The sequence below is a fragment of the Oenanthe melanoleuca genome, chromosome 8 (genome assembly GCF_029582105.1).
Source record: "Oenanthe melanoleuca isolate GR-GAL-2019-014 chromosome 8, OMel1.0, whole genome shotgun sequence".
Lineage (NCBI taxonomy): Eukaryota > Metazoa > Chordata > Aves > Passeriformes > Muscicapidae > Oenanthe > Oenanthe melanoleuca.
The window spans coordinates 21347385-21368690 of record NC_079342.1 but is presented as its reverse complement, the minus strand read 5'-3'; the positions used below and the strand labels follow the sequence as shown (position 1 = coordinate 21368690).

The window sequence follows — 21306 nt, the reverse complement described above, 5'->3', positions numbered from 1 at the left end:
TTGTTTCCATTTTCCTTTGGGATTAGTAGCCTCTAGCACTGGGGGCAGTTTGGGTGAGATCTGAAACTATGGGAGGAAGACTTTTGAGAAGTTCTCTGCTATGTCTATAGGAAAGGAGCATTTTAAAGCAGTGTCTCTTGGTTTCATGCACTATTTTTCACAGATATCTGTTTATGAAAATGTTTATAGAAACATGAGATTTAGGAGTACGAAAACTTCTTGTGCTCTTTTTCAAAGGTCTCTTTGCTTCCTGTTCTCTTCTGCATTTAATTTTTCATGAACACATGAACTAGTTTGAAAAGTTAAACAGAGGCACTTGATTCCAGCAGCTACTGTAGTGGGTTAGTTTTGATGCCTAGTAAAAATTACCAAATCCAGTTGAAAACATGTAAAATGTCTCAGCATTTTTCAAGGCTGAAAAATTCTCACATTGGCTATCCCTGTTGTTGCTATTGTTCTGAGTGTAAACATTTTAAACCCATCTTCCTTCCTTGTTCTGCTTTCCATTCAAAGGAAAATGTAAAAGAACCTTTACACATGGCTGGGTGTGCTGCAGCCTCCAATATGTTGTACTTAGTTAGTTCATCTAATTAATTCATCTAATCTGTGCTATTTTCTCCACAATGCCCTCTTATGATTTTTCTGTGATGGTATCTTCTGTTAAAACACATGTAGACTCTGTCTTAAAGTAGCAGCAGACATCACAACAAACCAGAATGACAGATTATATAAGTGAGGCAAGAAAGTGCCTCCAAAAAATTATGAAACTAAAGACCCTTTAACTAATGGTCCCCCAGATACTTTGCTGTAATTTCTCAGTTTGTTATAGCTTATCATGTAACATGTTATCTTACTAGTATAGATCTCATAAATATATATATTTATATATATTTATATATATTTATATGAATATTCAGAAAGAGCATATCCTGCATAATTTTACTGACCTTGTTTCGTTCTTAGGATATGAAACTGTATTCTGCAGACTCTTGAGGACAGGCAGTTTACTTGTGAATATTTCCTGGCTCAGCACCAGATACATCATAACTACACTCAAGGACAAATGAGAGAAAGCTGTTTTTTGAAAGAGCCAGAAATGCATAGGCCTTAGGTGACATCTATTAGCTGAGTCCCTCTCTTCATTAATGCAAATTCAGATGGTTCAAAGGTGGCAAGGGCTAAACTGATCACAGAAAGCATTAAAATAAAATGCCTGTGTTTAAACAGTAAAAAAAAAAATTTTAATATAGAAAAGAAATCCTAAATCCATGTTCTATGTTTTAGAAGCTTACTTTGTCTATGTCATGCTGGTTATAGTCCAGGTGTGTATTCATCTGAAGAAGACAAAAGCCCTTCATAATGCTTACAAATTCATACTGCTAATGTGTTTCTTTTCCAACAGGATGAGAATATGGTCAGCTTCATAAAAGGAGGCATCAAAGTCCGAAACAGTTACCAAACCTACAGGTGAGTCAGAGTGATGATGTCATTAAGTGCACTCTATCAGTAAAAAGTGCTGCTGGAGAAATGATCCAATTCACAAATTCATTACTGTTGTATTTATTGAGTCTTTATTATGGGCCTCACGTCTACAGATTTTCTCAGCCCACACAGATTCTTCCCTTGCGTAACGAAGGACAGTAACATTATGGTTGATTTGGATTATGGAGACAATGGACCCCAGCTCTGTTAACTCCCAAGATTTGCCTACTTCAAGTACTATATCCTTGAAGTTATGTCAAAAAATAACTGTTTTAAATGATGTACTACTATTCATTATGTCTGCATAGCACAATTTGCAGGTCTTGCAGGCATTAAGCATAATGAAATGGCATTTCTTTATAGTACCAGCTGCAGCTTTTGGGAGCATTTAATACCAGTAGCTGAAGCACAGTAAAAAGTGAATGCTAAATATACATAATATTTTATTTATGTTAGAATTATAAATTTTGATTCAGAACGGGCGCAAAATGGTTTGTGCCCAGCAGACACAAAACAGCATCAAGTCCAGGATCTCCAGAAGTCTGTTGGAAGGGAGAGGGATGACAGTGTCCACGTTTGTGTGGGTTGAAGAATACAGATCCATAAGACTTCTCTTCCAGGGAATAGTGCTGAGTCTGTTGGCAACAACCAATCGATAAAAACGTGACAGCCTGGACACAAATATATACTTCCATTAAAACCATATTTTTCCTCTCCTAACAATTAAAAAATAAACTTAAACTGTAGTGTGAAAACCACATAACTATAGCAAGCTTGGAGGCAAATTGATTTCAAACTGAGCTGGATTATGTAGGAAATAAAGGGACACTACAAAGCTGAGACCTGTAAGTTAGAAAAATGAGTGTAAGTAATTTCTGATACATCTGCCCATTTTAGATTATTTATTATGTTCTCTTTTTCTGTAACAAAATATTTTTTGAATAATTTTTGAACATGCACTTAATATAATGATTAGTGAAACTGAAGTCAAAGTTGCTAATTTAAATTTTAGTCTCATGTGCTCCTTCATCATCTCTTTTTGCAGTAGCAAAGTTTGGTGATGCTCCCAACATCATCCTTGAAACATTTTCAGGCTGAAATGTGGTTGAATATTGACTGTGTTTGTTTGACAGGAATTCCTCTCCAGGATCCCACAGTTTTTAATTGATAGTAATGTGACATAAATTATTTGTTGATAAATCCAACAAAATGTAGATATTGCTCACTTGAGTGAGGTGACAAATTAGCGTTTTTTAAACTACTCTGTAGTTCAAGGTAATGGGGTTACTTTCTTAGTGAATTAATCATGTTATTTACTGACACTGTAAGAGAATCTTGTGCATTTCCAGGGAGTTGGACAGTCTCATACAGTCCCCACATTATGTCAAAGGAGAGAACCATCTTCATTTTGAGGGAGGTGTAAAACTTGGAGTTGGAGCATTTAACCTGGTATGTACCAATACTCTTATCCTGAGCTGGTGCCCTGCTACCTCCTGAAAATGACCCTAACGTGAATTCCTGAGAAGTTCAACTGGCATTATACTGATCACATGGTTAAAATTAGGTGTGTGCTCTTACAGTGCAGGGTCTCAGTGTCTGGTCTGAGAACATCAGATAAAAACACTTCAGAAATAAAGGGATTGCTGCCCACAGCATGGTGTGAGGGCCAGGAGAAGCCTTGCCCAGGAGCACCAGTTGCCTTTGCCTGTTGAATTCCACTTACTCTTTACCTGACATTGGAAAACTACCAGGATCCAGGCTGTTAGCAGGGCAGTTAGAAGGGGTGGGGTACATGAATAAAGTTTGGGGTGCTGCTCCAGCCACTGTTGGCTGTTGTTGCTTGTGTTCTGGCCAAAAGCAGGTGAGCAAATGGTGCAAGGTGATTCCTGGTTCACTGACCCAGAGATGGTGAGGGGTGACGTGGTTGTGCAGGGCATGGGCTGCAGAAAGTGCCTGGAGCTTCCTCTTGCTTGCACTGCTTTGTGTGCCCAAATACTAGATGTACTGCACACAGAACAACTATGAACTGAGGCGTATGAACCCAGCATTTCTGAAACATCCTAGAAGAACTGGATTTACTAAGCATGTGCTGTGTAAACATATTTCTCTGTAGGGCATCCTGGAGACAACACCTATATTAAACATATTCCTGTTTAAATTGGATGTAAAATATAGCAGGTGTATACATTTACCCTGAAAATTTTCATATAGATATGTTTTTAGTAATTTTATTCATTATTTCTTGTGCTTGGAAAAATTGTAGGACGCACATGGTAGCTGAAAGGCAGAAGGTCTGTTACTGAATAACTTTACATTTTTTTCTGTAGACATTGTCCATGTTTCCTGCACGAATTCTGAGATTATTGGAGTTTGTTGGATTTTCTGGGAATAAGGTAAATGTGAACTAAATATTATTGGTACATTCCCCTCACTCTTAAATTAAAAAACAGAGACAGGAGTTTCTCTCTTCTTCCTCACATTAGCTGTAACCCTCTGGTATCACAGATGTGCACTGCGGCACTGATGCTTTCATGCAGCTCAGTTTTTGCTTTATATTTTTGTCTGAACTCTTGCATTTCAAAGGTTGTCTTACCATTGTTCAGTGTTGAAACATTTGTGAAGCATGGTAAAGGCAATGGCTGATAGAGGCATGTCAGCATAATTAGGTTTTTAGTTACTGGTCTTTTGATGTAGACTCAGAAATCTGTAGCCAATATAAATATATAGCTTCCTTGGTAGTTACTGTCATTATGGGATCTGAATGTTCCTGACAGGTTCTTGCATGAAATCTATTTAATTTCTGCTTTAATAGCAACTGGAAATTGGAGTGTGGCACCTAAATTCTCCTGCCTAAGAGAGTAAGTGCTTTTTTTGCTTGTAGAATAACCAGTCTGACCTATGTTGTTTGAGCAAGATGTTTAAGGAAAGTTCAGTAATGGAACACCATTGCTCACATGATGATGAGAAGGAGCTGTGCTACTGCTTTATGGGTCTACTGTTTCAAAAGAATGCTAAATTGGTGGGAGTATCTTGGCCTTGCTACTTTGTACCTGCCCTTGCCTCTCTACCGGCAGAACATGAGATTGACTCAAAGCAGAGCTCCTGGGTTGAGAAAATGGGATGCAGAACGTGATCCCTTTAACCTAAACTATGTCACATTTTTCGTAAATGCTGGGTAAGGTAAATATCTGATGCAAGCACTAGAAAAGCCATGAGAACAAGTTAAGTTTTAACTCTTTTATAATACTTTCTATTTACAAAATAAGTTTTAAGGAGAAAAGTGTCTTTATCCGAGCTGAAGCCTTACAGCTGAAGCAGGTGAATGACTGGCATCACCATTTTATTGGTTTACAGGAAGGATCTTATTTCTGAAAATAGAATGTCTTATTTAAAAGGAAGCAGCTGAATGTAGATTACAATTTAGAAATTTCCAGGAGCTGATCAGCAGCTTTTTCACAGCAGTAAAGGCAAAATTCAAATAGTTCTACCTGTCAGTTTCAACAACAAAGCATTTAAAGCAAAATATTCTCTTAGAAATGTAAAGGCAATTCATGTACCAGCAAAGTTCTGAGATTACTTTGGTGAGCACTCATCTTACTCTTGCAGATGGAAATTGTCCCTCCAGTTGAGTTTCCATTTCGCCCTGGGATTTCTTGCATGGCTGTGAGTGGGTTGATGTTTGTGTTGATGAGTCAGCTCCTATTGCAGTTCCTTAATAACTCATTGAAACATTACCTAGATTATCATAAATTTGAGCAAACCCCTGTTGTTTGCACACCATACAAAGGAACATTTTAAACATGTTGATCAAATTTCATTGCTGGCCATTTGTATTAATATCCAGAAAGTCCTTCTGCATTTAACATTTTTGAGTTGGGTGCCTAAAACCAAGAACAAAATTGGAATAGCATGTGCAGTCCTTTCCAGTGGTAGTTTTCCAAAGTTTGCAACAAGACACTAGACAAGAATCTAGAGGGTGAAAGAAACAGTGACAGAGGAGAAGAGGAAGTTTGTTCATCTGTGCTGCACTTGTCTAAGAGTTATTCATACACCTGTGTTTGATGTTGCAGTCTCTTCCTTTAAATACTTACTGAGTATCAGATTGTGCTGCAGAGTCATGGTTAATGCCTTGAGCTGTTTGCAGATTACCTGAGAGTGCACTGCAGGACAGCTTGATTTTGGTGTGGATAATGTGTTTACTAAAACTGGATATAAATTTGCTTTGTGTCATCCTCCATGATACCAACCTGCCTCAAAGCCAGCAGGTTTGCCTCTGGGGACTCTCTGTGTCTCTGAGCCATGTCATGAGGAACAGCAAATGAGAACATGCCCAGAGCTCCAGTACTTCCTAAGCCATTTGTGGGCACTGTGGATATCATGATCAACTTAACAGCAGTCTGGAGTCTCAAAATAGTAGGTGGGATAAGATCAAGAAAATATAAAAAGTAGCCTGAAGCCCTGTTTGTTCCCTTCCAGTCCAAGGTGTGCCAGCTGTGCCCTCTGCACTGTTTAAGCTCCTTTGCCTTGCATCATCAGTCAAACCATGGGCTTAATTGTGTTTAGTAGCATAGGCCCCACTTTGAGTAGTGAAATTCGTGCAGTTTTGCCCAGTTTTGAGAGAAGTGCCTCGTGAGCAGAGGTGTGTCAGGCAGCCTTGCTGGGGAGCACAGCAACCTCACTGAGCAGTAGGTGGAGTGTGTGTCCCATCTGCACTTGGTGTTTAACCATGACTAACCTGTGACGTGGGAGCAGGAGGCTCCTGCCACTGTCTCCCTGGGAGCCTGAACCCTCCTCACTGCCTCCTCTGCCAGGTCTCAGGCTAATATTTACTCTTGTGCTTATTTTATAGGTGATTACAAATGCTGTGCTGCTAAACTGGAGAACAGTTTGACAGGAGCCTACCATATGTTAAGTGCAATTTGTCAGGGGGTCAGATGACGGGATGATTTCATGAGGAGGCAGGAAAACTGTCAGATAGAACCAATTTCTTTCAAATTATACTTTTTTTTTTTTTTTTTCATGTGGGAGGATATTTTTCCCAAAGCTGAAGAATATTCTTGATGTGTCAATTTCTAATAAATTGAATTCCAGTTTCTCATAAAGTATCTCTTTTGAATTGCATTTTGGTCTCTTCAAATTTTGAATGAAATTTAAATCTAATGTTATTTAACAGGATGCATTCAAATGCTCTATCAGCTTAATTAGTCAGTTCTTTGTAAAACTGTTAGTAATATCCATCCTCCTTGATAAACCTGCAGCAGTGTGATCAGGCCATAGGACATGAACAATGACCTTGATTTGCTTTCATTGTCAGGATCCCTAATTAAAAGAATGATTTAAAAATAATATCCCAGAACTTTTGCTTCTGGAAAGTCGATAGATTTTAGTCAGTAATAGATGAAATAAATATGAACCAATCTCATTGTTGTCTGATAATGATTTTGAGCGTTGTCCTTGTTCATCCTGCAACTGCTCTGGAAATCCCCACTGCTCTCATGGGGAGTTCTGAATGACAGAGCATTGGATGTCTTGGGACAAGAATTGAATCAATGAGACACTGATATTATATAATGTAGTGACAGTCTTGGGAATTAGATTGTGGGATGTCATGAGGAACTTGCACAGAATGCTGAGTTACCACTCTGGATCACATCTGCTCTGTGCTCTACCTTATATCCTTCAGAGTAGTTTATGCTTTGTGTGAAAATAAAACTGAAATGTGTTAGTGTCAGGGAAATTACAAAAATGTCTTTCTGGAAAAATCATGAACACTTACTGCCTTGACATTTGTTTTATATTGTCACAAAATGCCCTGTTATAGACATTGTTTGGAGACTCATTCCTGGTGTTCTGGGACTGCTTCTATCAGTTGTGACATAGGTGTGGGAGATAGTTATGGGTCATTTATGGTTAGAAGGTGTGTCCTGACAATTAAATATAATGTACTCACTGGTGCCAGTCCCTGGTGCCAGTGAGTGGAGTGTGTTTGCAGAGTTATTCCTTCGGCTCAGGTAGCTGCTGGTGATTTTGTTCCCAGATCCTCTGTCTGATCCTGGAGAGCCTCACATTGCCCAGCTCCTGGCACTCCCTTGGCTGATGGGGATTGTTGTCTAATCCCTGTAGGCTCCCTGTGGAGAAAGGGTGGTGCTTGAAAATGTGATTCATGTGCCTGATGCAGGCTGCTGTGCCAAAATGTTTCTTGGAGGAGCACCTCTGCCTCAACCAGACACAGAGGGAGCCCTGGGAGGCCCTGGGAGCTAGGCAGTGTGGGATGTAAAACATGATTCCGAGTGACACCCTTCATATTCCTATTTGCTGGGTGTCCCATTGTAAGAGAAGCAGTTTGCTTTTTTGAGGAGAAGCAGCTTTGCTGCAGTGTATTCTACAAGCGTTATAATACTAATAACAACTACTTCTAGATTTTTTTTTTATTTAGGCTGTGTCTTCTACTGATTGTTATTACTTTATTACAGAAAGTTTGGGATATTCAGGTGGCAGAGTGAAAAGTAAACAGCCTTTAATAGCTCTGCTGAATTAGGAGGAAGTCAGTGATCTTCTCATGCTTGTGTAACTATTCAGTTCAAGAATTTAGAATTAAGGGTGTCAGATTTGCAGCCCTCTTCTGATGAATGGGCAATATTCTTAATCCAATTACTGCTATCCAGGATGCAGTCCTGTGTAAGGTGGGTGTGGATTCATTCCTTGTCCATACAGATTATAACTTTGTGTTTGATTGCACTCATATATGGTTTTGAGACTAAAATATAATTGAGATCAACTTGGCAAAGTCTGTTTGAATCATTCTTAGTGCTATTCACATTCATTTTGTATGTATTTTTATATAATATGGAAGATACTAAATGCTGTGAGGCCTAATGTCAGTAAAGGTTCAATAAAATATCAAGCCTGAAGTTTTTCATTGCAAAAAAATGTACTTTGGAAAGATACTTTTAAATTTATTTTTTTTGGCCAAAATTCATTCCACAAAATGTTTTATTTTACTTCTACCTTGAGTGCTACTTTTTAAAAATACAAATATTTGTAGGTTTCATCTGGGCAGTTTAAAGAGTATATAATATTTTGTTAATTATTTGTATCAATCAAATTTTCCCCTCAGCAGAAAATGAAGCTGGTTTTATTTTGCTAAGTACTTGATTTCCATTAAGTCACTGATTTTCTGTAACGATTTGACTATCTTTTAATTTCTTCTGTAGTGTATTTTTACTATTTTGTTCTAATAGACGTTATAATAATTGATCTACAAATATGAGTCATGTTTTTCCTTGTAGCAGTAATTAATGTAATATATGGAGTTAAAAAAAACACAAAAAACAAGGAGAAGCAAAATCACAACTCCCCCTTGTATTTATGTGAAAACAATTGACTGCACTAGTTAAGTGCAAAAATAGATGTCTGAGGAAAATGAGAGTATGATTACAGGCTTCAGTGTTTACACAGTAAGCAATAAAGGCGTGGTGGTGTAACACCCCTCAGTCAACAAGGACACACAAAAGATGTAAATCTGTGCTGGGATCTGCTCCGAGGGCTCTCCCTGATGCCTTTCCTGGTGCCTCTGGTAGACATCCCTCAGGGTTCCTATTTATAGTGTAGCTGGTTTGAAAGGTTGTCCTTGTAGTCACACACACCATGTCCCAGTGACCTTCCAGTGCAGTGATAGAGTAACTTTTACATAGATTTTGTCCCAGCACACAGTGGATGTCTTGCTGTGCATATTTACAAGTGGGTAGATCTCTTGTTTGATATATTTGCATATTTATATTCTTGCTGTTGATATCATGGAACTAGTCCTAGAATGGGCTGATAAATGCTCTTGCCTCAGGAACTTGAATCCCTGAAGTTGGTTATCCATCATGCTGTCGTTGACTATGAACACAATGTTATACTTGATTGCTTTAGTTCTTCCCAAAGGGAACAGAAATAATCCTCTTTTCATCATATTTTTCCACTGGTAATAGTGGGCCAACATCATTGCAAAGCTCCTTTTGTTCTTGGCATACTTTAACATGTCTTTTTGCCCTGACATCTCATGCTCTGCTTGTTGCAGATTTTATTTTCTTGATACCTTTAACTCTTCTGTGGAGTGAACTGCAGCAGAAAAAAAATACACTATATAGTGGTGATGTGTGGGTTTTTCTTGCTTTTCAGAACCCAGTATTTTGTTTCTGGAATGTTGTTAAGCAGCACTTGGGTCACAGTGATAAGTTGTCTCTCGTTTTTTTATGTTAACCATGTAACACATCCCATGGTGCTGCTCTGTCACCAGTGTTTTCCAGGCTAAGCAGTAACTCCATGAAAAACTATTAGATCAATGAACAGGTGTATTTTATCTTTGATTGCTGTGTAAACAATCAGTGCCTTTTTGAGGAATTTGTCAGTGCCTTTTGGGGAATTTGGTGAGTGAGCAATCTGTGGTTGACCCTGCAGAAGTTAAGCCAGCAAAGCACAGCCCTGGTTCTTTTCCAACACCTTGTACCCCTCCCTCTGTTTGCACAGGAACATGGTCTGCTGCAGCTTCAAGAAGGAGCATCATCATACAGCTTTAGGTCGGTGCTGTGTACCATGCTGTTGCTTTGCTATCATACTTTCATGACCTTTGTGTTAGGTAAGATTGTTTATAATAACTCTTGGATTTGAGTAGTTCTTGTGGGACACAAAGGGGAAAAAGATTATTCCATCACCTATTTGTTGGTGAATTGTTTGTTTGTAACAGATTAAATGTACCTTATTTGTAGGTAATTTTACAGTAATGGTCATAACTGAAGAGCATGTTTTAGTTTTCAAGATGGAGAGTTGTTTAACATGTGAGAAGGGAGATACTGGGGATAAACAAGAAACTTGTGAGAACAAAATCTGTTGTAACCAGGTGCATTATTGGGGAGGTTAAACTAATGGCTGTAAGTGATAATTGCTTTGTTGACATTGGATTTTCTTTGGGAGGTGACAGCTTCCTGCTAATGTGTACTTCTGTGTTATCTCCTGCTAAATCATGCTAGAAAATGTGTTTGTCTGTGCCTGAGTTTTCAAGTCAGGAAGCACAATGTTTTCAGGGCTTCCTGCTGCTGCCTTAGTACAGCTCTAACCTGTATTTATGCCTTACATAGTGAAGAGAGCAACCAACATGTTGGCCAGTTGTGGATGGAAAATCAGCACCTTGCATTCCAGTTTTTTTTTTTCCTTTGTTTTCTAACTATTTTTATCACTTGCATTCTTATACATTCTAGGGACAGGAAAAGGAAATGTTGAGGAGGCAGAAAAGCTACTTAAGCCTTACTTGGCACGCTATCCAAAGGTAAAATGAATCATAATTTATTTGGTGTGATCATTTAATGCTTTTGTGCCAAAAATCAAAGTTCTAGACTGTATGGTCAGATTGAAAACTGTTATAGAATACTTGTATTTTTATTATTATTTATTACAGGGAGCCATATTCCTGTTTTTTTGCAGGCAGGATAGAAACACTAAAGGGTAATATTGATGCGGTAAGTAGTAATTTTGCTTATTAATTTCAAGTAAATTTCAAAAGTAAATTTTAAAAGCTTTGGAAAAAACCTCCAGGAATGCTATTTCCTTTTTGGCTAATGCCTCCTCTGGATTTGGCCTATATGTAATTCATAGTTTCTTGAATTGCAAATAGGAATTTTATAAACTATTTTGACTAACTTGTTTCTCCACCTCATTTTGCTACTCCTCCCAATTTCTGGTGATAATGGAGTCCACCAGGATTAATGACACAGTTTTATCATTGTCTTTCCAATCCTGCAGCAAACTGTGTCTTTAATGAGACCCAGTGGTAATCCTTTGCCTTCAGTGTGAACTAAGAGTCATAAAAGACTTCAAAAAAATTATTAAGATGAAGACTGCATGTCCAAAATACCTTGAGACAGAGTATCAGCTGATGTGCAGGGCAATAGCTCCCTTGAAATCCATGGAAGTGCAGCAATAAATGCTAGTTGAGCATCTGTCCTCTGCCTTCAGTTTCCTAATTTCCCGAAACACAAGATTAATTTTGAATATACTTAGAAACATAACTTTCAGGGATGGGGAGCTCTATGGCAGGGTAAACTTGCTAAGACCAGGATGACTGTGCAACCAAGAATCTCTTGTGTGAAGCCAGCACATGGGATTTTGGGAAACGCTGGGCTGTCAGTAATTTGGAAGCTGTGGGAGCCATGCAGGCAGATCCTGGAGCCCCAGTGTGTGTGACAGCTCCTCTGTCTGTGCATTTAGACCTGACTAAGGCAGTGTTTGGCAATCTCTGTGTGCAGGCAGTCAGTAGGTATGAGGAATGCTGTGAAGCTCAGCAGTACTGGAAGCAGTTTCACCACATGTGCTACTGGGAGCTGATGTGGTGCTTCACCTACAAGCGCCAGTGGAAGATGGCTTTTTTCTACGCAGACCTGCTGAGCAAGGAAAACACTTGGTCAAAGGTAGGTTCAGCAGAACAGGGGAGCAGGAGTCCCCATAGTATCTATTAACTTTCAAGCAAATTGAGTTGACTTTTTGTAGCTTTGAAGGTGCAGACTGTAAAGTAAAACCTGGCCTGCTGTGAGAACGATGTGAATTGCAAACATTCAAATCTGAACAGATGGTGGGCAAGCAGAAATCTTTTGGGCCCAACTGGTAGATGAGCAGCAGCTTGTTAAAGATGCTGTGTATTGACTGGTTGTGTCATCAAATGTTGCAATTAATGGTGCAAGTTGGCATTTCTTTCATTATGCTGTGGATAAAAGCTCCTCTGCTGATGAGTGAGGTTAGCCACGGTGGTGCCTCCAGGGTAATAAATGCAATTAGAAGTGGCGCCTACTCCTGTGCATCTGAGAGGGAGAAGCTCTTTAATCCAGAGCCCTGGAAACATTCCTCCATTTCTGTTCCCTTTTTGCCTTCTTAGAAATGGGGGTTATGTTTCCTCTATTCCAGTTAGTGGGAATGTCTCTGGACTGGCTTGACTTTACAGATATGATGGGCAGTGGCTGAGCAACGTCATTCACCAGTTCCCTTGGGATCCATGAACTTGTGCACCTTCAGGTTCATTAGATGGTCTTGAACCCAAACTTCTCCTGCCCTGTGCAGTTTATCTCACATTCTCTGCCTTTGCTTTCTGTGACTTGGGCAAGGAGGCTGGGGCACTTGATGGTGAAGACTGAGGAAAAAAGAGTTCCTCAGCCTTCTCCAGATCCTGGGTAACCTTGTCTTCTGTTTTCTTCCAGAGAGGGCCCACATTTTCTCCAGTCTTCCTTTTATCACCAACATACCTATGGAGTCTTTCCTTTTTGCTCTTTCCACCCTGGCCAGACATCAGGGCTTTAGTTTTCCTAATCTGATCCCTGGCTGTTCAGGCAATTTCTCTGTATTCCTCCCAGGCTACCTGTCCTTCTCTTCACCCTCTATAGGTTTCCTTTTTGTATTTTGAGTTTGGAGATCCTTTTTTGACCACATGGACCTCCAGGAGTTTTTGCCTGACTTCCTCTTTTTTTTGAGATGCATTGCTCCAGGCCTTGGAGGAGTTGATCCTTGAATATTAACCAGATTTTGTGGCCCATTTTCCCTCCAGGGCTTTATCTCATGGTGCTCTACCACACAGATCCTTGAAGAGGCCAAAATCTGCTTTTCTGAACTCCAGGAAGTGACTATTTTCTAGAACCTACTATTTGGGATATGTTACCAAGTTGTGATGGGACACAGAGACTGGATAATATTAGGTTTTTTCTCTGAGCAAGACCTTATCTTAGGTTTTCTAGAATGTATTCCTAAGAGTATTAAAAACCTACTTTACCTCAAGCATGAGATTTTTTCTTGGAATTTGGACACAAACTATAAGCTGTTACATACTATGCAAACACAATTTAAAAACAATATTCTATACTTACTTTCTAAAATACTTATCTCTTACTTAAATTTTTGTAAGACTGTGAGCAAAACCATCAACTTCTTCCCTTTATGTTGCTGTTTTGGGCTTTATATGAGTAAAGGTGATGCTGTAAATTCATTTTTCTGTATGGATATTGTTCATTGCATTTTCAGGCTACTTACATTTACATGAAAGCTGCTTATCTCAGTATGTTTGGACCAGATGACTGCAGTCCTTTTGGAGACAGCGAAGTTGAATTATTTAGGTAAAATCTGCAAACTCACAGTTACAATTTACTATCTTTTTATATCACAGTGCTGGGAGAAGAGAGGCAAAATTATTCATTGTCCAGATTTGAAGAATTGTGCAAATAGCATTGGATTGGTAAGAAAATGCAGAGTTAAACATCCTTTAGACTAAAGTGGACCCTGAGTTTGGACAGCAGTTTTCTCCTGGCTGTACAGTGGCTGCTGTTGTTCCATGCAATACATTCTTTTTTAGTTGCTTTTTTAATCAAAATGGAATTTAAGATGTGAAAGCCTTCAATGGATTGTGCTGCAAGATGTGTTCTTCCTTAGTGGGAGCATCAGCACAACTTGATTCTTGGGTTCTGAGTCTCAGAGAAGTAAGAAATAATTAAATGTGCAAGTGAATCTATGCATTATAAACACAGTGAGATAACCTCACTGTGTTAATGTAATGTTTAAGCTCAAAAAGGCTTGCTGAGGCAAAGAAAATTTGGTTACTTTAGCGTTTACAATTTTTATATGAAATCTAATTTTTTAAAATGTGATTACATTACTCTTTTCAAGTTTTCTCTTTTGTAATCATTATAAACAGATTTCACTGAATTTGGAATTCATTATAAAGTGAATAGTTTTACTCTTTGGGAGAATGGGAAGACTAAAGCTAGTTTGCCTCTTTCTCAGTCTGTGAAGAGAGATGAGCCCTTTATAAGTCAGGTGCATCATCTAATTTAATCTTTCAGTGGGGAAGAGTCCCTCTCCTCCTGCTTGATTAAAGAGGAAGCCTAGAGATAAACGTGCCCTGCATAAAGACAGCTTTTGTGAGTATGTACTGCTCAGCTTCCCCAAGGTAGCAATAGCCCAGTGTGTGACAGCTTTTTTAAGTTCTCCTTGGTTTGATTTTTTTTTTTTGTATTTGAGTTTGAATGTCTTCATCTCAGAGGTTCACAGGGGAAAAAGTCCTTACGTTTTCCTTTAAACTTTCAGGATTGTTCCCAGTCTGAAGCTGAAAATTGCAGGGAAATCTCTGCCCACAGAAAAGTTTGCAATTCGGAAAGCGCGACGGTATCTTTCTTCAAACCCTGTTCCTTTGCCTGTCCCACCTTTGGTAAGTTAGAAATATCCCCACACATCTCCTTTTCAACATTTTTGTAATTTAGAGAAATAAACCCAAGATAATTGGAACAGTATCTTTCCGTGTTTCTAAGGTAAAACCTCTGCAGGAGACTGGAATGTTCCCAAAGCAAAGCCAGATGAATGTGAGGAATGCTGTAAAACTGGGGCATGCACCAGCCACAGGGAACTCAGCCAGCTGTTTGTGACACGTAAATGTGTTGCATGTGTAACTCATTATTCCAGCTATAGAGTAGCGTGCTCCCAACAGCTTTCTTTTAGTTCCCTTTGGAGGAACTTTGCCCTGGGTCTCTTCTGTCGTGTCACTTGCTAACAGAGGACTATAAGGTACAAGGAGGGGTGGTGTCAAGGAAACAATGGAAGGTTTGGGGACTGCATATAAGGAGCTGTTTAATGGGCCCCTGAGTGTTTGCAGTTTGGTGCTCTCCAGAGCAGCTCATGGGTGCTGGGATGAATGAACTGGCTCCTTTGGCCACCCCAGAAAACCACTGTGACTGCTGGGGTTTTTGTTTAATTTTTTTTCTCTGTAATGCTGGCCTGTTCCCTGTGACCAGTTGCGTGAGACGCCCATTGCACTTACAAAAATCTGTCTACAAAGAACATCTGAAAAAGAACATAAAAGGATTTTGAGTCCAGGGATTTGCCAAGTGCGGTGGTGTTAACACTTGCAGCGCTTTAAGCTGCTGTGTTTTAAAGAAAGAGAGACATAATTAGTAAATTCTCTTTAAGAAAATGCCAGAACAAGGAGAGCCTCTTGGAGACCACTCCCCAGCCCACCAGGGGTACTTTTGAAATAGTTGTTACAGCAGAGCGTGGGTATTCACCAGGGGCAACGTTCCACTAGTAAGACTGAAGTGAGAGAAATAATTAGGTTACTTTGATGTGCCTTTCAGGTTTCAGAGAGGAAGGAGTGTACACACCTGGGGTTTGGCTGGGCTATCCTGATGGGATTTTGACAGAGCAGGTTTCTTTCCCAGGAGCTCTCTGGCCAGGCACTGTGTCCTTGGCTGCTGTGCAGTTGCATTTCCGAGGCAGCAGGTGCCGCAGCTGAACAGATAAAAGCATTTTGTGGATGTGGAACTGGGGACAGAATCTCATCTCCAGGATTTTTCTTTTCATTATCAGGAGACTTGCTGGAAAGAGTGAGTCCTCAAGCAAGTCTTAGCTCAGAGATTTAGCTTGAATAAATATGGTTTGAATGCTTCTGTTTGAAAACCATGTTAATGAATCTGCACTAGGTCCAGTAAGCTCAGCACAGGTTTTCCAATCAACAGAGACCAGATGGTAAAAGCAGCAGTGACTGGGGTTAACATGCTGTTTCAGCTATTCTAGCCTGACAGCTTTTTGTGCTGTGGTTCCACAATTCAGTTGTTCTATATAAATTAAATTATCACACGTAGATAATGTCATGTAAATAAATAGAATAAATGTATCAGACACGGATCTCTTCTCGCTGGTGATGAGTGACAGGGCTTGAGGGAATGACATGAAGCTGTGTCAGGGAAGGTTTAGGCTGGGTATTAGGTAAAGGTTCTTCACTCTGAGTGGTTGGGCACTGAACAGGCTCCCAGGGAATGGGCACAGCACCAGCCTGACAGAGCTCAAGAAGTTTTTAGACAACACTCCCAGGCTCAGGGTGGGGTTCTTGGGGTGCTATTGGGCTGTAATCAATGATCCTGGTGGGTCTCTTCCAACTCAGGATGTTTTGTGATTTTATGATTAAATAATACATCATGAAGGCCAGTTGTAAGTCTATATAGTATTTTCATCTTTCACTTTGTGATTGGTAGTAGCAATGAGCATATTTGGTGATATACTCTAAGAACCTCAATTGCAAATAGGAATTCAACCAATAGGTTTTAATAAAACTCTAAGGACAGTTGAATAATAAAGAAGTTACTTTCTTTGGGAACATGAAACAAACCTGAGGAATGTAAGAGGTTTACAGTTCAGATTTAAAATTTTATTGGTTTTTTTGAAACTTGGCTTAAAGGTTAGAGGGTTTGTTTTTCTTTTTGGTTTGTTTTGCTGTCCTGAAATTTCATACTATTTCTGTAAAAGCAGTATATTGCAGTTATTTATGGGTATTACTGCCTTTGCTAAGATAGAACTGAAAAACAAGAGAGACCTTAATGAAGGGACAATTAGCCATGTGCCATGAATGTTTTAAGTCTGTTTTGTTGGTACTTGCCTTCTTTTATAAGTGAGAGTATGTTTGCATTGTGTTCAAGCAATCCCCTTTGCATTGTGTGCAGTAAGTGGCTGTTGAGGTGTCTTCCAGGGCTAATTTGTTCAAAAAAACAGTGTAACAAGTTTTCAGTTGTAATGAAAATATATTTTGACAAACTGGCTTTATTTAAGTAACCTGTGACTTTTTCATCATGCAGAGATAAACTGAAGTATTTGACAGACAACTACCTTTATCCAGTGCTGTAATTAATGGTGCTGTCATTTCTCCCTGACCCCAGGAAATGATGTATATCTGGAATGGCTATGCTGTAATTGGAAAATGTCCCAACTTAACAGAAGGCATGTTAGAGACTTTAAATGAAGCAGAAGAAGCATTGGCAAGAAGTTCAGGTAACCAGTGGTAGGATTTAAGTAGTTATTTTACCCTGCAATAGCTAGAGATATTATCTGTGAAGAGGCATACTCATTAGTAGAGTTAATTGGGTCACAGGAGGAACATAGATAATGAAACCATAAACTGTTTATGCAGGTAGGAATATTTTTTATTTTTAATGTAGCAATAACTTATGATAATAGCAAGTGATTTTCCATCCACAGATGAGTTAGGAATGGTTCATGACATATAGTAAAAGTCTGTTTATTTTACTAGATCAAAATCAGCATATGCATTGATTTGATTAATTGGATCCTGAAGCTTTGTTATCCTCAGATTTTGTTATCCTCAATTTTGAAGGATAAATAGAAGAGGAGATGCTTTTTTTGTTTTAAAAGTGCTGTCAGTTTGTGACATGACCTTTGGGCTGAATGTTCTGGTGTCACCATGTGCTGCAGAAATCCAGGACACCAGGGATGGCCTTCCTGTCAATGAGCACAACACGGGATTGAACTGAAACAGACTCTGCTACCACATTCTCTGTCAGCTTCTTAATTAGCTATCTGTGAGAAAATTGAATTGGTGTTTATTTCTTGTCAGTCTTTCCCAGCTCCTGCGGGAGTGCAAACAGTCTGCACAGCATTTCTCAGAGTTTTTCCTTCACCAATATTTGATCTTATTACTATTATATACAACCTTCCTGCAAAAGGATCAAGCCCCTGTTGACAGAGGAATATAGGCTAAAACACTGCATTGCAGTCTTTTCTAGGGCCTTGGACTACTGTGCAGTGGGTTACCAAGATTTGAAAGGGTTGCCTGAAAGACTGGCTAAAACTATCTACTTGTAATTAATTAAAAAAGAGAATGGGAAAATATTTTTAGTGAAGGTAATGTCTTAGAAAAAGGCCTTTGAGCTTTTCACTTTCTTTGTTACCCATTTTGCTTCATCATTTTATATAAGTGAAGTATTTCCCTGTTCCTTTTTTTTTCTTAGTTGGCAAATTGTGGCTAAGGCTACATTTTGCAGGGATTTTGTAGCAGATTCATGTTTGTAGAACACTGTGAGGACATGTAATTGAAAAGCGGGATGTATTCTAAACATGCCAACAATTTAAAGTGTTGCCTGTTCCAAATATTGACTTGCTGTTTCAAGGCATATTTAATGAATTGGAAATGAGCAACCAAGCTGAAGATTTTGCCTGCAAACTTTTAAAAGTAAGCTGCCTATATAGATTGGCTATGAAAACCCCAAAGTCTCCTTTGATATGTGTTATGCAAAAATTTTCTCATGGAGAAAGAGTGTTGATAGTAAGGATTTTGAACTAGGTGAAGCTGGAAAGACCTTGGGCTCTCAGAAGTATAAACTCCAGAGAAGGTATGGTAAGATGTGAGGTACAGGTAGCAAAGTTTCACATATTTTTAATTGGCCAAATGAAGGTAGAGAATTGATAAAATTCTTGCCCATGAATAGGCCATGTCAGGACACTACAAGTCAGGAAGCAGAAGAGTTGTACAGGGCAATAAAGGCAAATGCTTGAGAGATTGTAAACTGGACTTCAGTATTTACACAATGGACACCTTAAATTAGTTTTTAGGTGTCAGAACAGTGGGAGTATGGAGGGAAAGGACAGCCCAACAATGTTTGGACAAAGATCAATTTAGGAAAAGGCTGATGTGTGTTTGTCTCTGCATTAAATTAAATCCACCAAGTAGTTCTTTCCTGTGTTTCAGTAGATGGACTGTACTCACACTTACCTTTGAAAAGTTCCCCTACAGGCAAAAAAGTCTCCTCTGTTCTAGAGTTTTCTAAAATGTGCCATTTACTTCCTCCTGCAGCTACAGAACTACTGGCAGATGACCGGTGTGTGATAAAGCTGTTAAAGGGATTATGCTTCAAGCATTTGGGCAAGATCTCAGAAGCAGAAGATCATTTTAATTACATCTATTTAAAGTAAGTTTTCATACCTGGCAAGTAGGAGAGCTCTTGAGTTTCAAGTAAGAGGAGATGAAACCATGATATGAATAGAAGGGAGAGGACTGCAGTATCTTTAGTGCTTGCTTCAAGGTATTTAAATTTTTATTTTAATTTCCACATGGTTGTTAGCCATGTGTTGAAGAATTTCAAATCTTCAATTTTTATTTTTATATATTTTTTTATTGAGGTATTTTCTTCTTTTCTGGGGGACCATAGATGCACAAAGTTTTTCAGACACTACTTAGCTTTTATTGTCCCCTTCCTCTTTCCAGTCATGAGGAAGATGTACCTAAAAAGCCAAATGCACTCTGCAAGACAGGTGGGAGCATGATTACACTGGGAACTTCTGCACATCATATGGTGAATGACACCTCTTTTTGTCAGCTCACATGGATAGAACTCATGATATTGTCATCTTTTCTAACACTTCCCTGATAATAAAGGCATTATTTTCTAATCCTGAGATTATACATACTGTGTAGGATGCTTATGCAAAATACACATTTAATAGGGAAGGGAGCTTTATAGAGAACATGACAAGTGTTGTAATAGAGATTGATTGCTCCTTCTGATCTTAACTAATCTCCTATGTATTTGTGTTTGGAGCTGTTAAATGAGGGAAACAATATATCATTTCAAGGTCTCTAGGCTATTTCTTTTCCAATGCAGTGAGAAGAAGATAAAATATGACCATTATCTAATTCCAAATGCTTTGCTGGAGCTGGCAATACTGTATCTGGACCAGGATAGAAGAGAAGAAGCAATAAAACTTCTGGAAAAAGCAAAGTAAGTGAAAAGCCTGTGTTGGTGTCTGATGAATCAGTCTGGTGTTTTACTGGTTAGCAAGAAGCAGAATAATTTCATCAATATTATGGAAACTCCATTCATTTTTCCAATGGGAGCATGCATGCCTTAGTTTTGGTTTGGACCTTTCCAGTGGTAGGTGTTAAATTTGTTCAGTCTTAGACTTGCAAAAAGAGGCAAAAAAATTAAGTATCTTAATAGGAATGTCAGAGGCTTCCATAAGAAATAATCCATGTGTAACAAAATGTAATAATCTTTGTAGTCTATTTGCTTATTCATAAAAAAGATGTATTAAATTAAATCAAAGCTCTGTGTTATGGCTAAAATAGCACTACTTAAATTGATGGCTAGCAGTTCCTGTTTCTTTCCTTGATGAAATACATTTAGGATAATGCTTTAGGTTGCACTTGGTATCTTTGTATTGTTTCTGCATCAAGGCAACTAAAACTCCTGCTTTTACTGTTTTGTGTGACTGGTTTTTTTTTAGCAAAGAAAGTTTATGGGAAGTTTGGCTTGATTGTGTGTATTCTTTATTATAAAATTAACAAAATATGGAGTTTGCCTCTGTTTGAACCTTTATTTCTATGCTGAGCCAAAATTTTGGCAGTGATGGGGAGGGAAGAAATCCAACTCAAATAATTCTCCCCCTCTTCAAGCATCCAGGGTAGTTCACCTCTGCCTGGATCCTGAATGAGTCCAGATGTGCAGAGTCACTGCCACAGGTGTGAGCAGCTACAAAACTGATGCCTGCCCCTAGGTCAGAGAGGACAGATAGAGTTTTTGTGTTGCTTTTTGTAAAAGTCAGGCAACTCTGCAAGTCAGAATAGTAAATCAAGCCTACCAAAGATTATGCCAAAAGCCTGTCAGCACAAAAATTAAAATATTGCAATCCTTAATCTCCTGTGCTTCTGAGCCTGGTTCTCTGTAGACTCATGGAAGATATTAACAGCAGCAAAAATTGAATTAGCAAAGTGCAGTAGGAAGTGTTTCAATTGGCTTCATGTGCCTCAAAACACACCTCTGTCCTCATTTCTTTTGTTAAAATCTCTCTTAAAGAGAGATCTAGAAATGAATGATTTAGAGCTGCTGATTCCAGCTGGAATTTCTGTCTGTCATTGCTGCTTGGCCATTGCACCTTTCCTGGCAGCTCTGAGTGTCTCAGGTCCCTTTAGAAGAAAACGTTTGGCTTAACAGACAGCAGCTCTGAAAAATGTGTTGTGCCCAGTGCTTCTGT

General features: G+C 38.9%; 1 protein-coding gene across 1 annotated transcript in view; it reads left to right on the top strand.

The window, feature by feature from the left end:
* The window catches only part of TTC39A (tetratricopeptide repeat domain 39A), a 44613-nt gene that overhangs the window by 19772 nt on the left and 3535 nt on the right, over nt 1-21306 (top strand). Inside the window, 13 exon segments of the mRNA XM_056497518.1 lie at nt 1403-1467; nt 2832-2931; nt 3810-3875; nt 9997-10105; nt 10725-10792; nt 10922-10936; nt 10938-10982; nt 11769-11930; nt 13525-13616; nt 14584-14704; nt 17199-17310; nt 19130-19244; nt 19938-20054. Of these exon segments, the coding sequence (XP_056353493.1) occupies nt 1403-1467; nt 2832-2931; nt 3810-3875; nt 9997-10105; nt 10725-10792; nt 10922-10936; nt 10938-10982; nt 11769-11930; nt 13525-13616; nt 14584-14704; nt 17199-17310; nt 19130-19244; nt 19938-20054 (1187 nt within the window).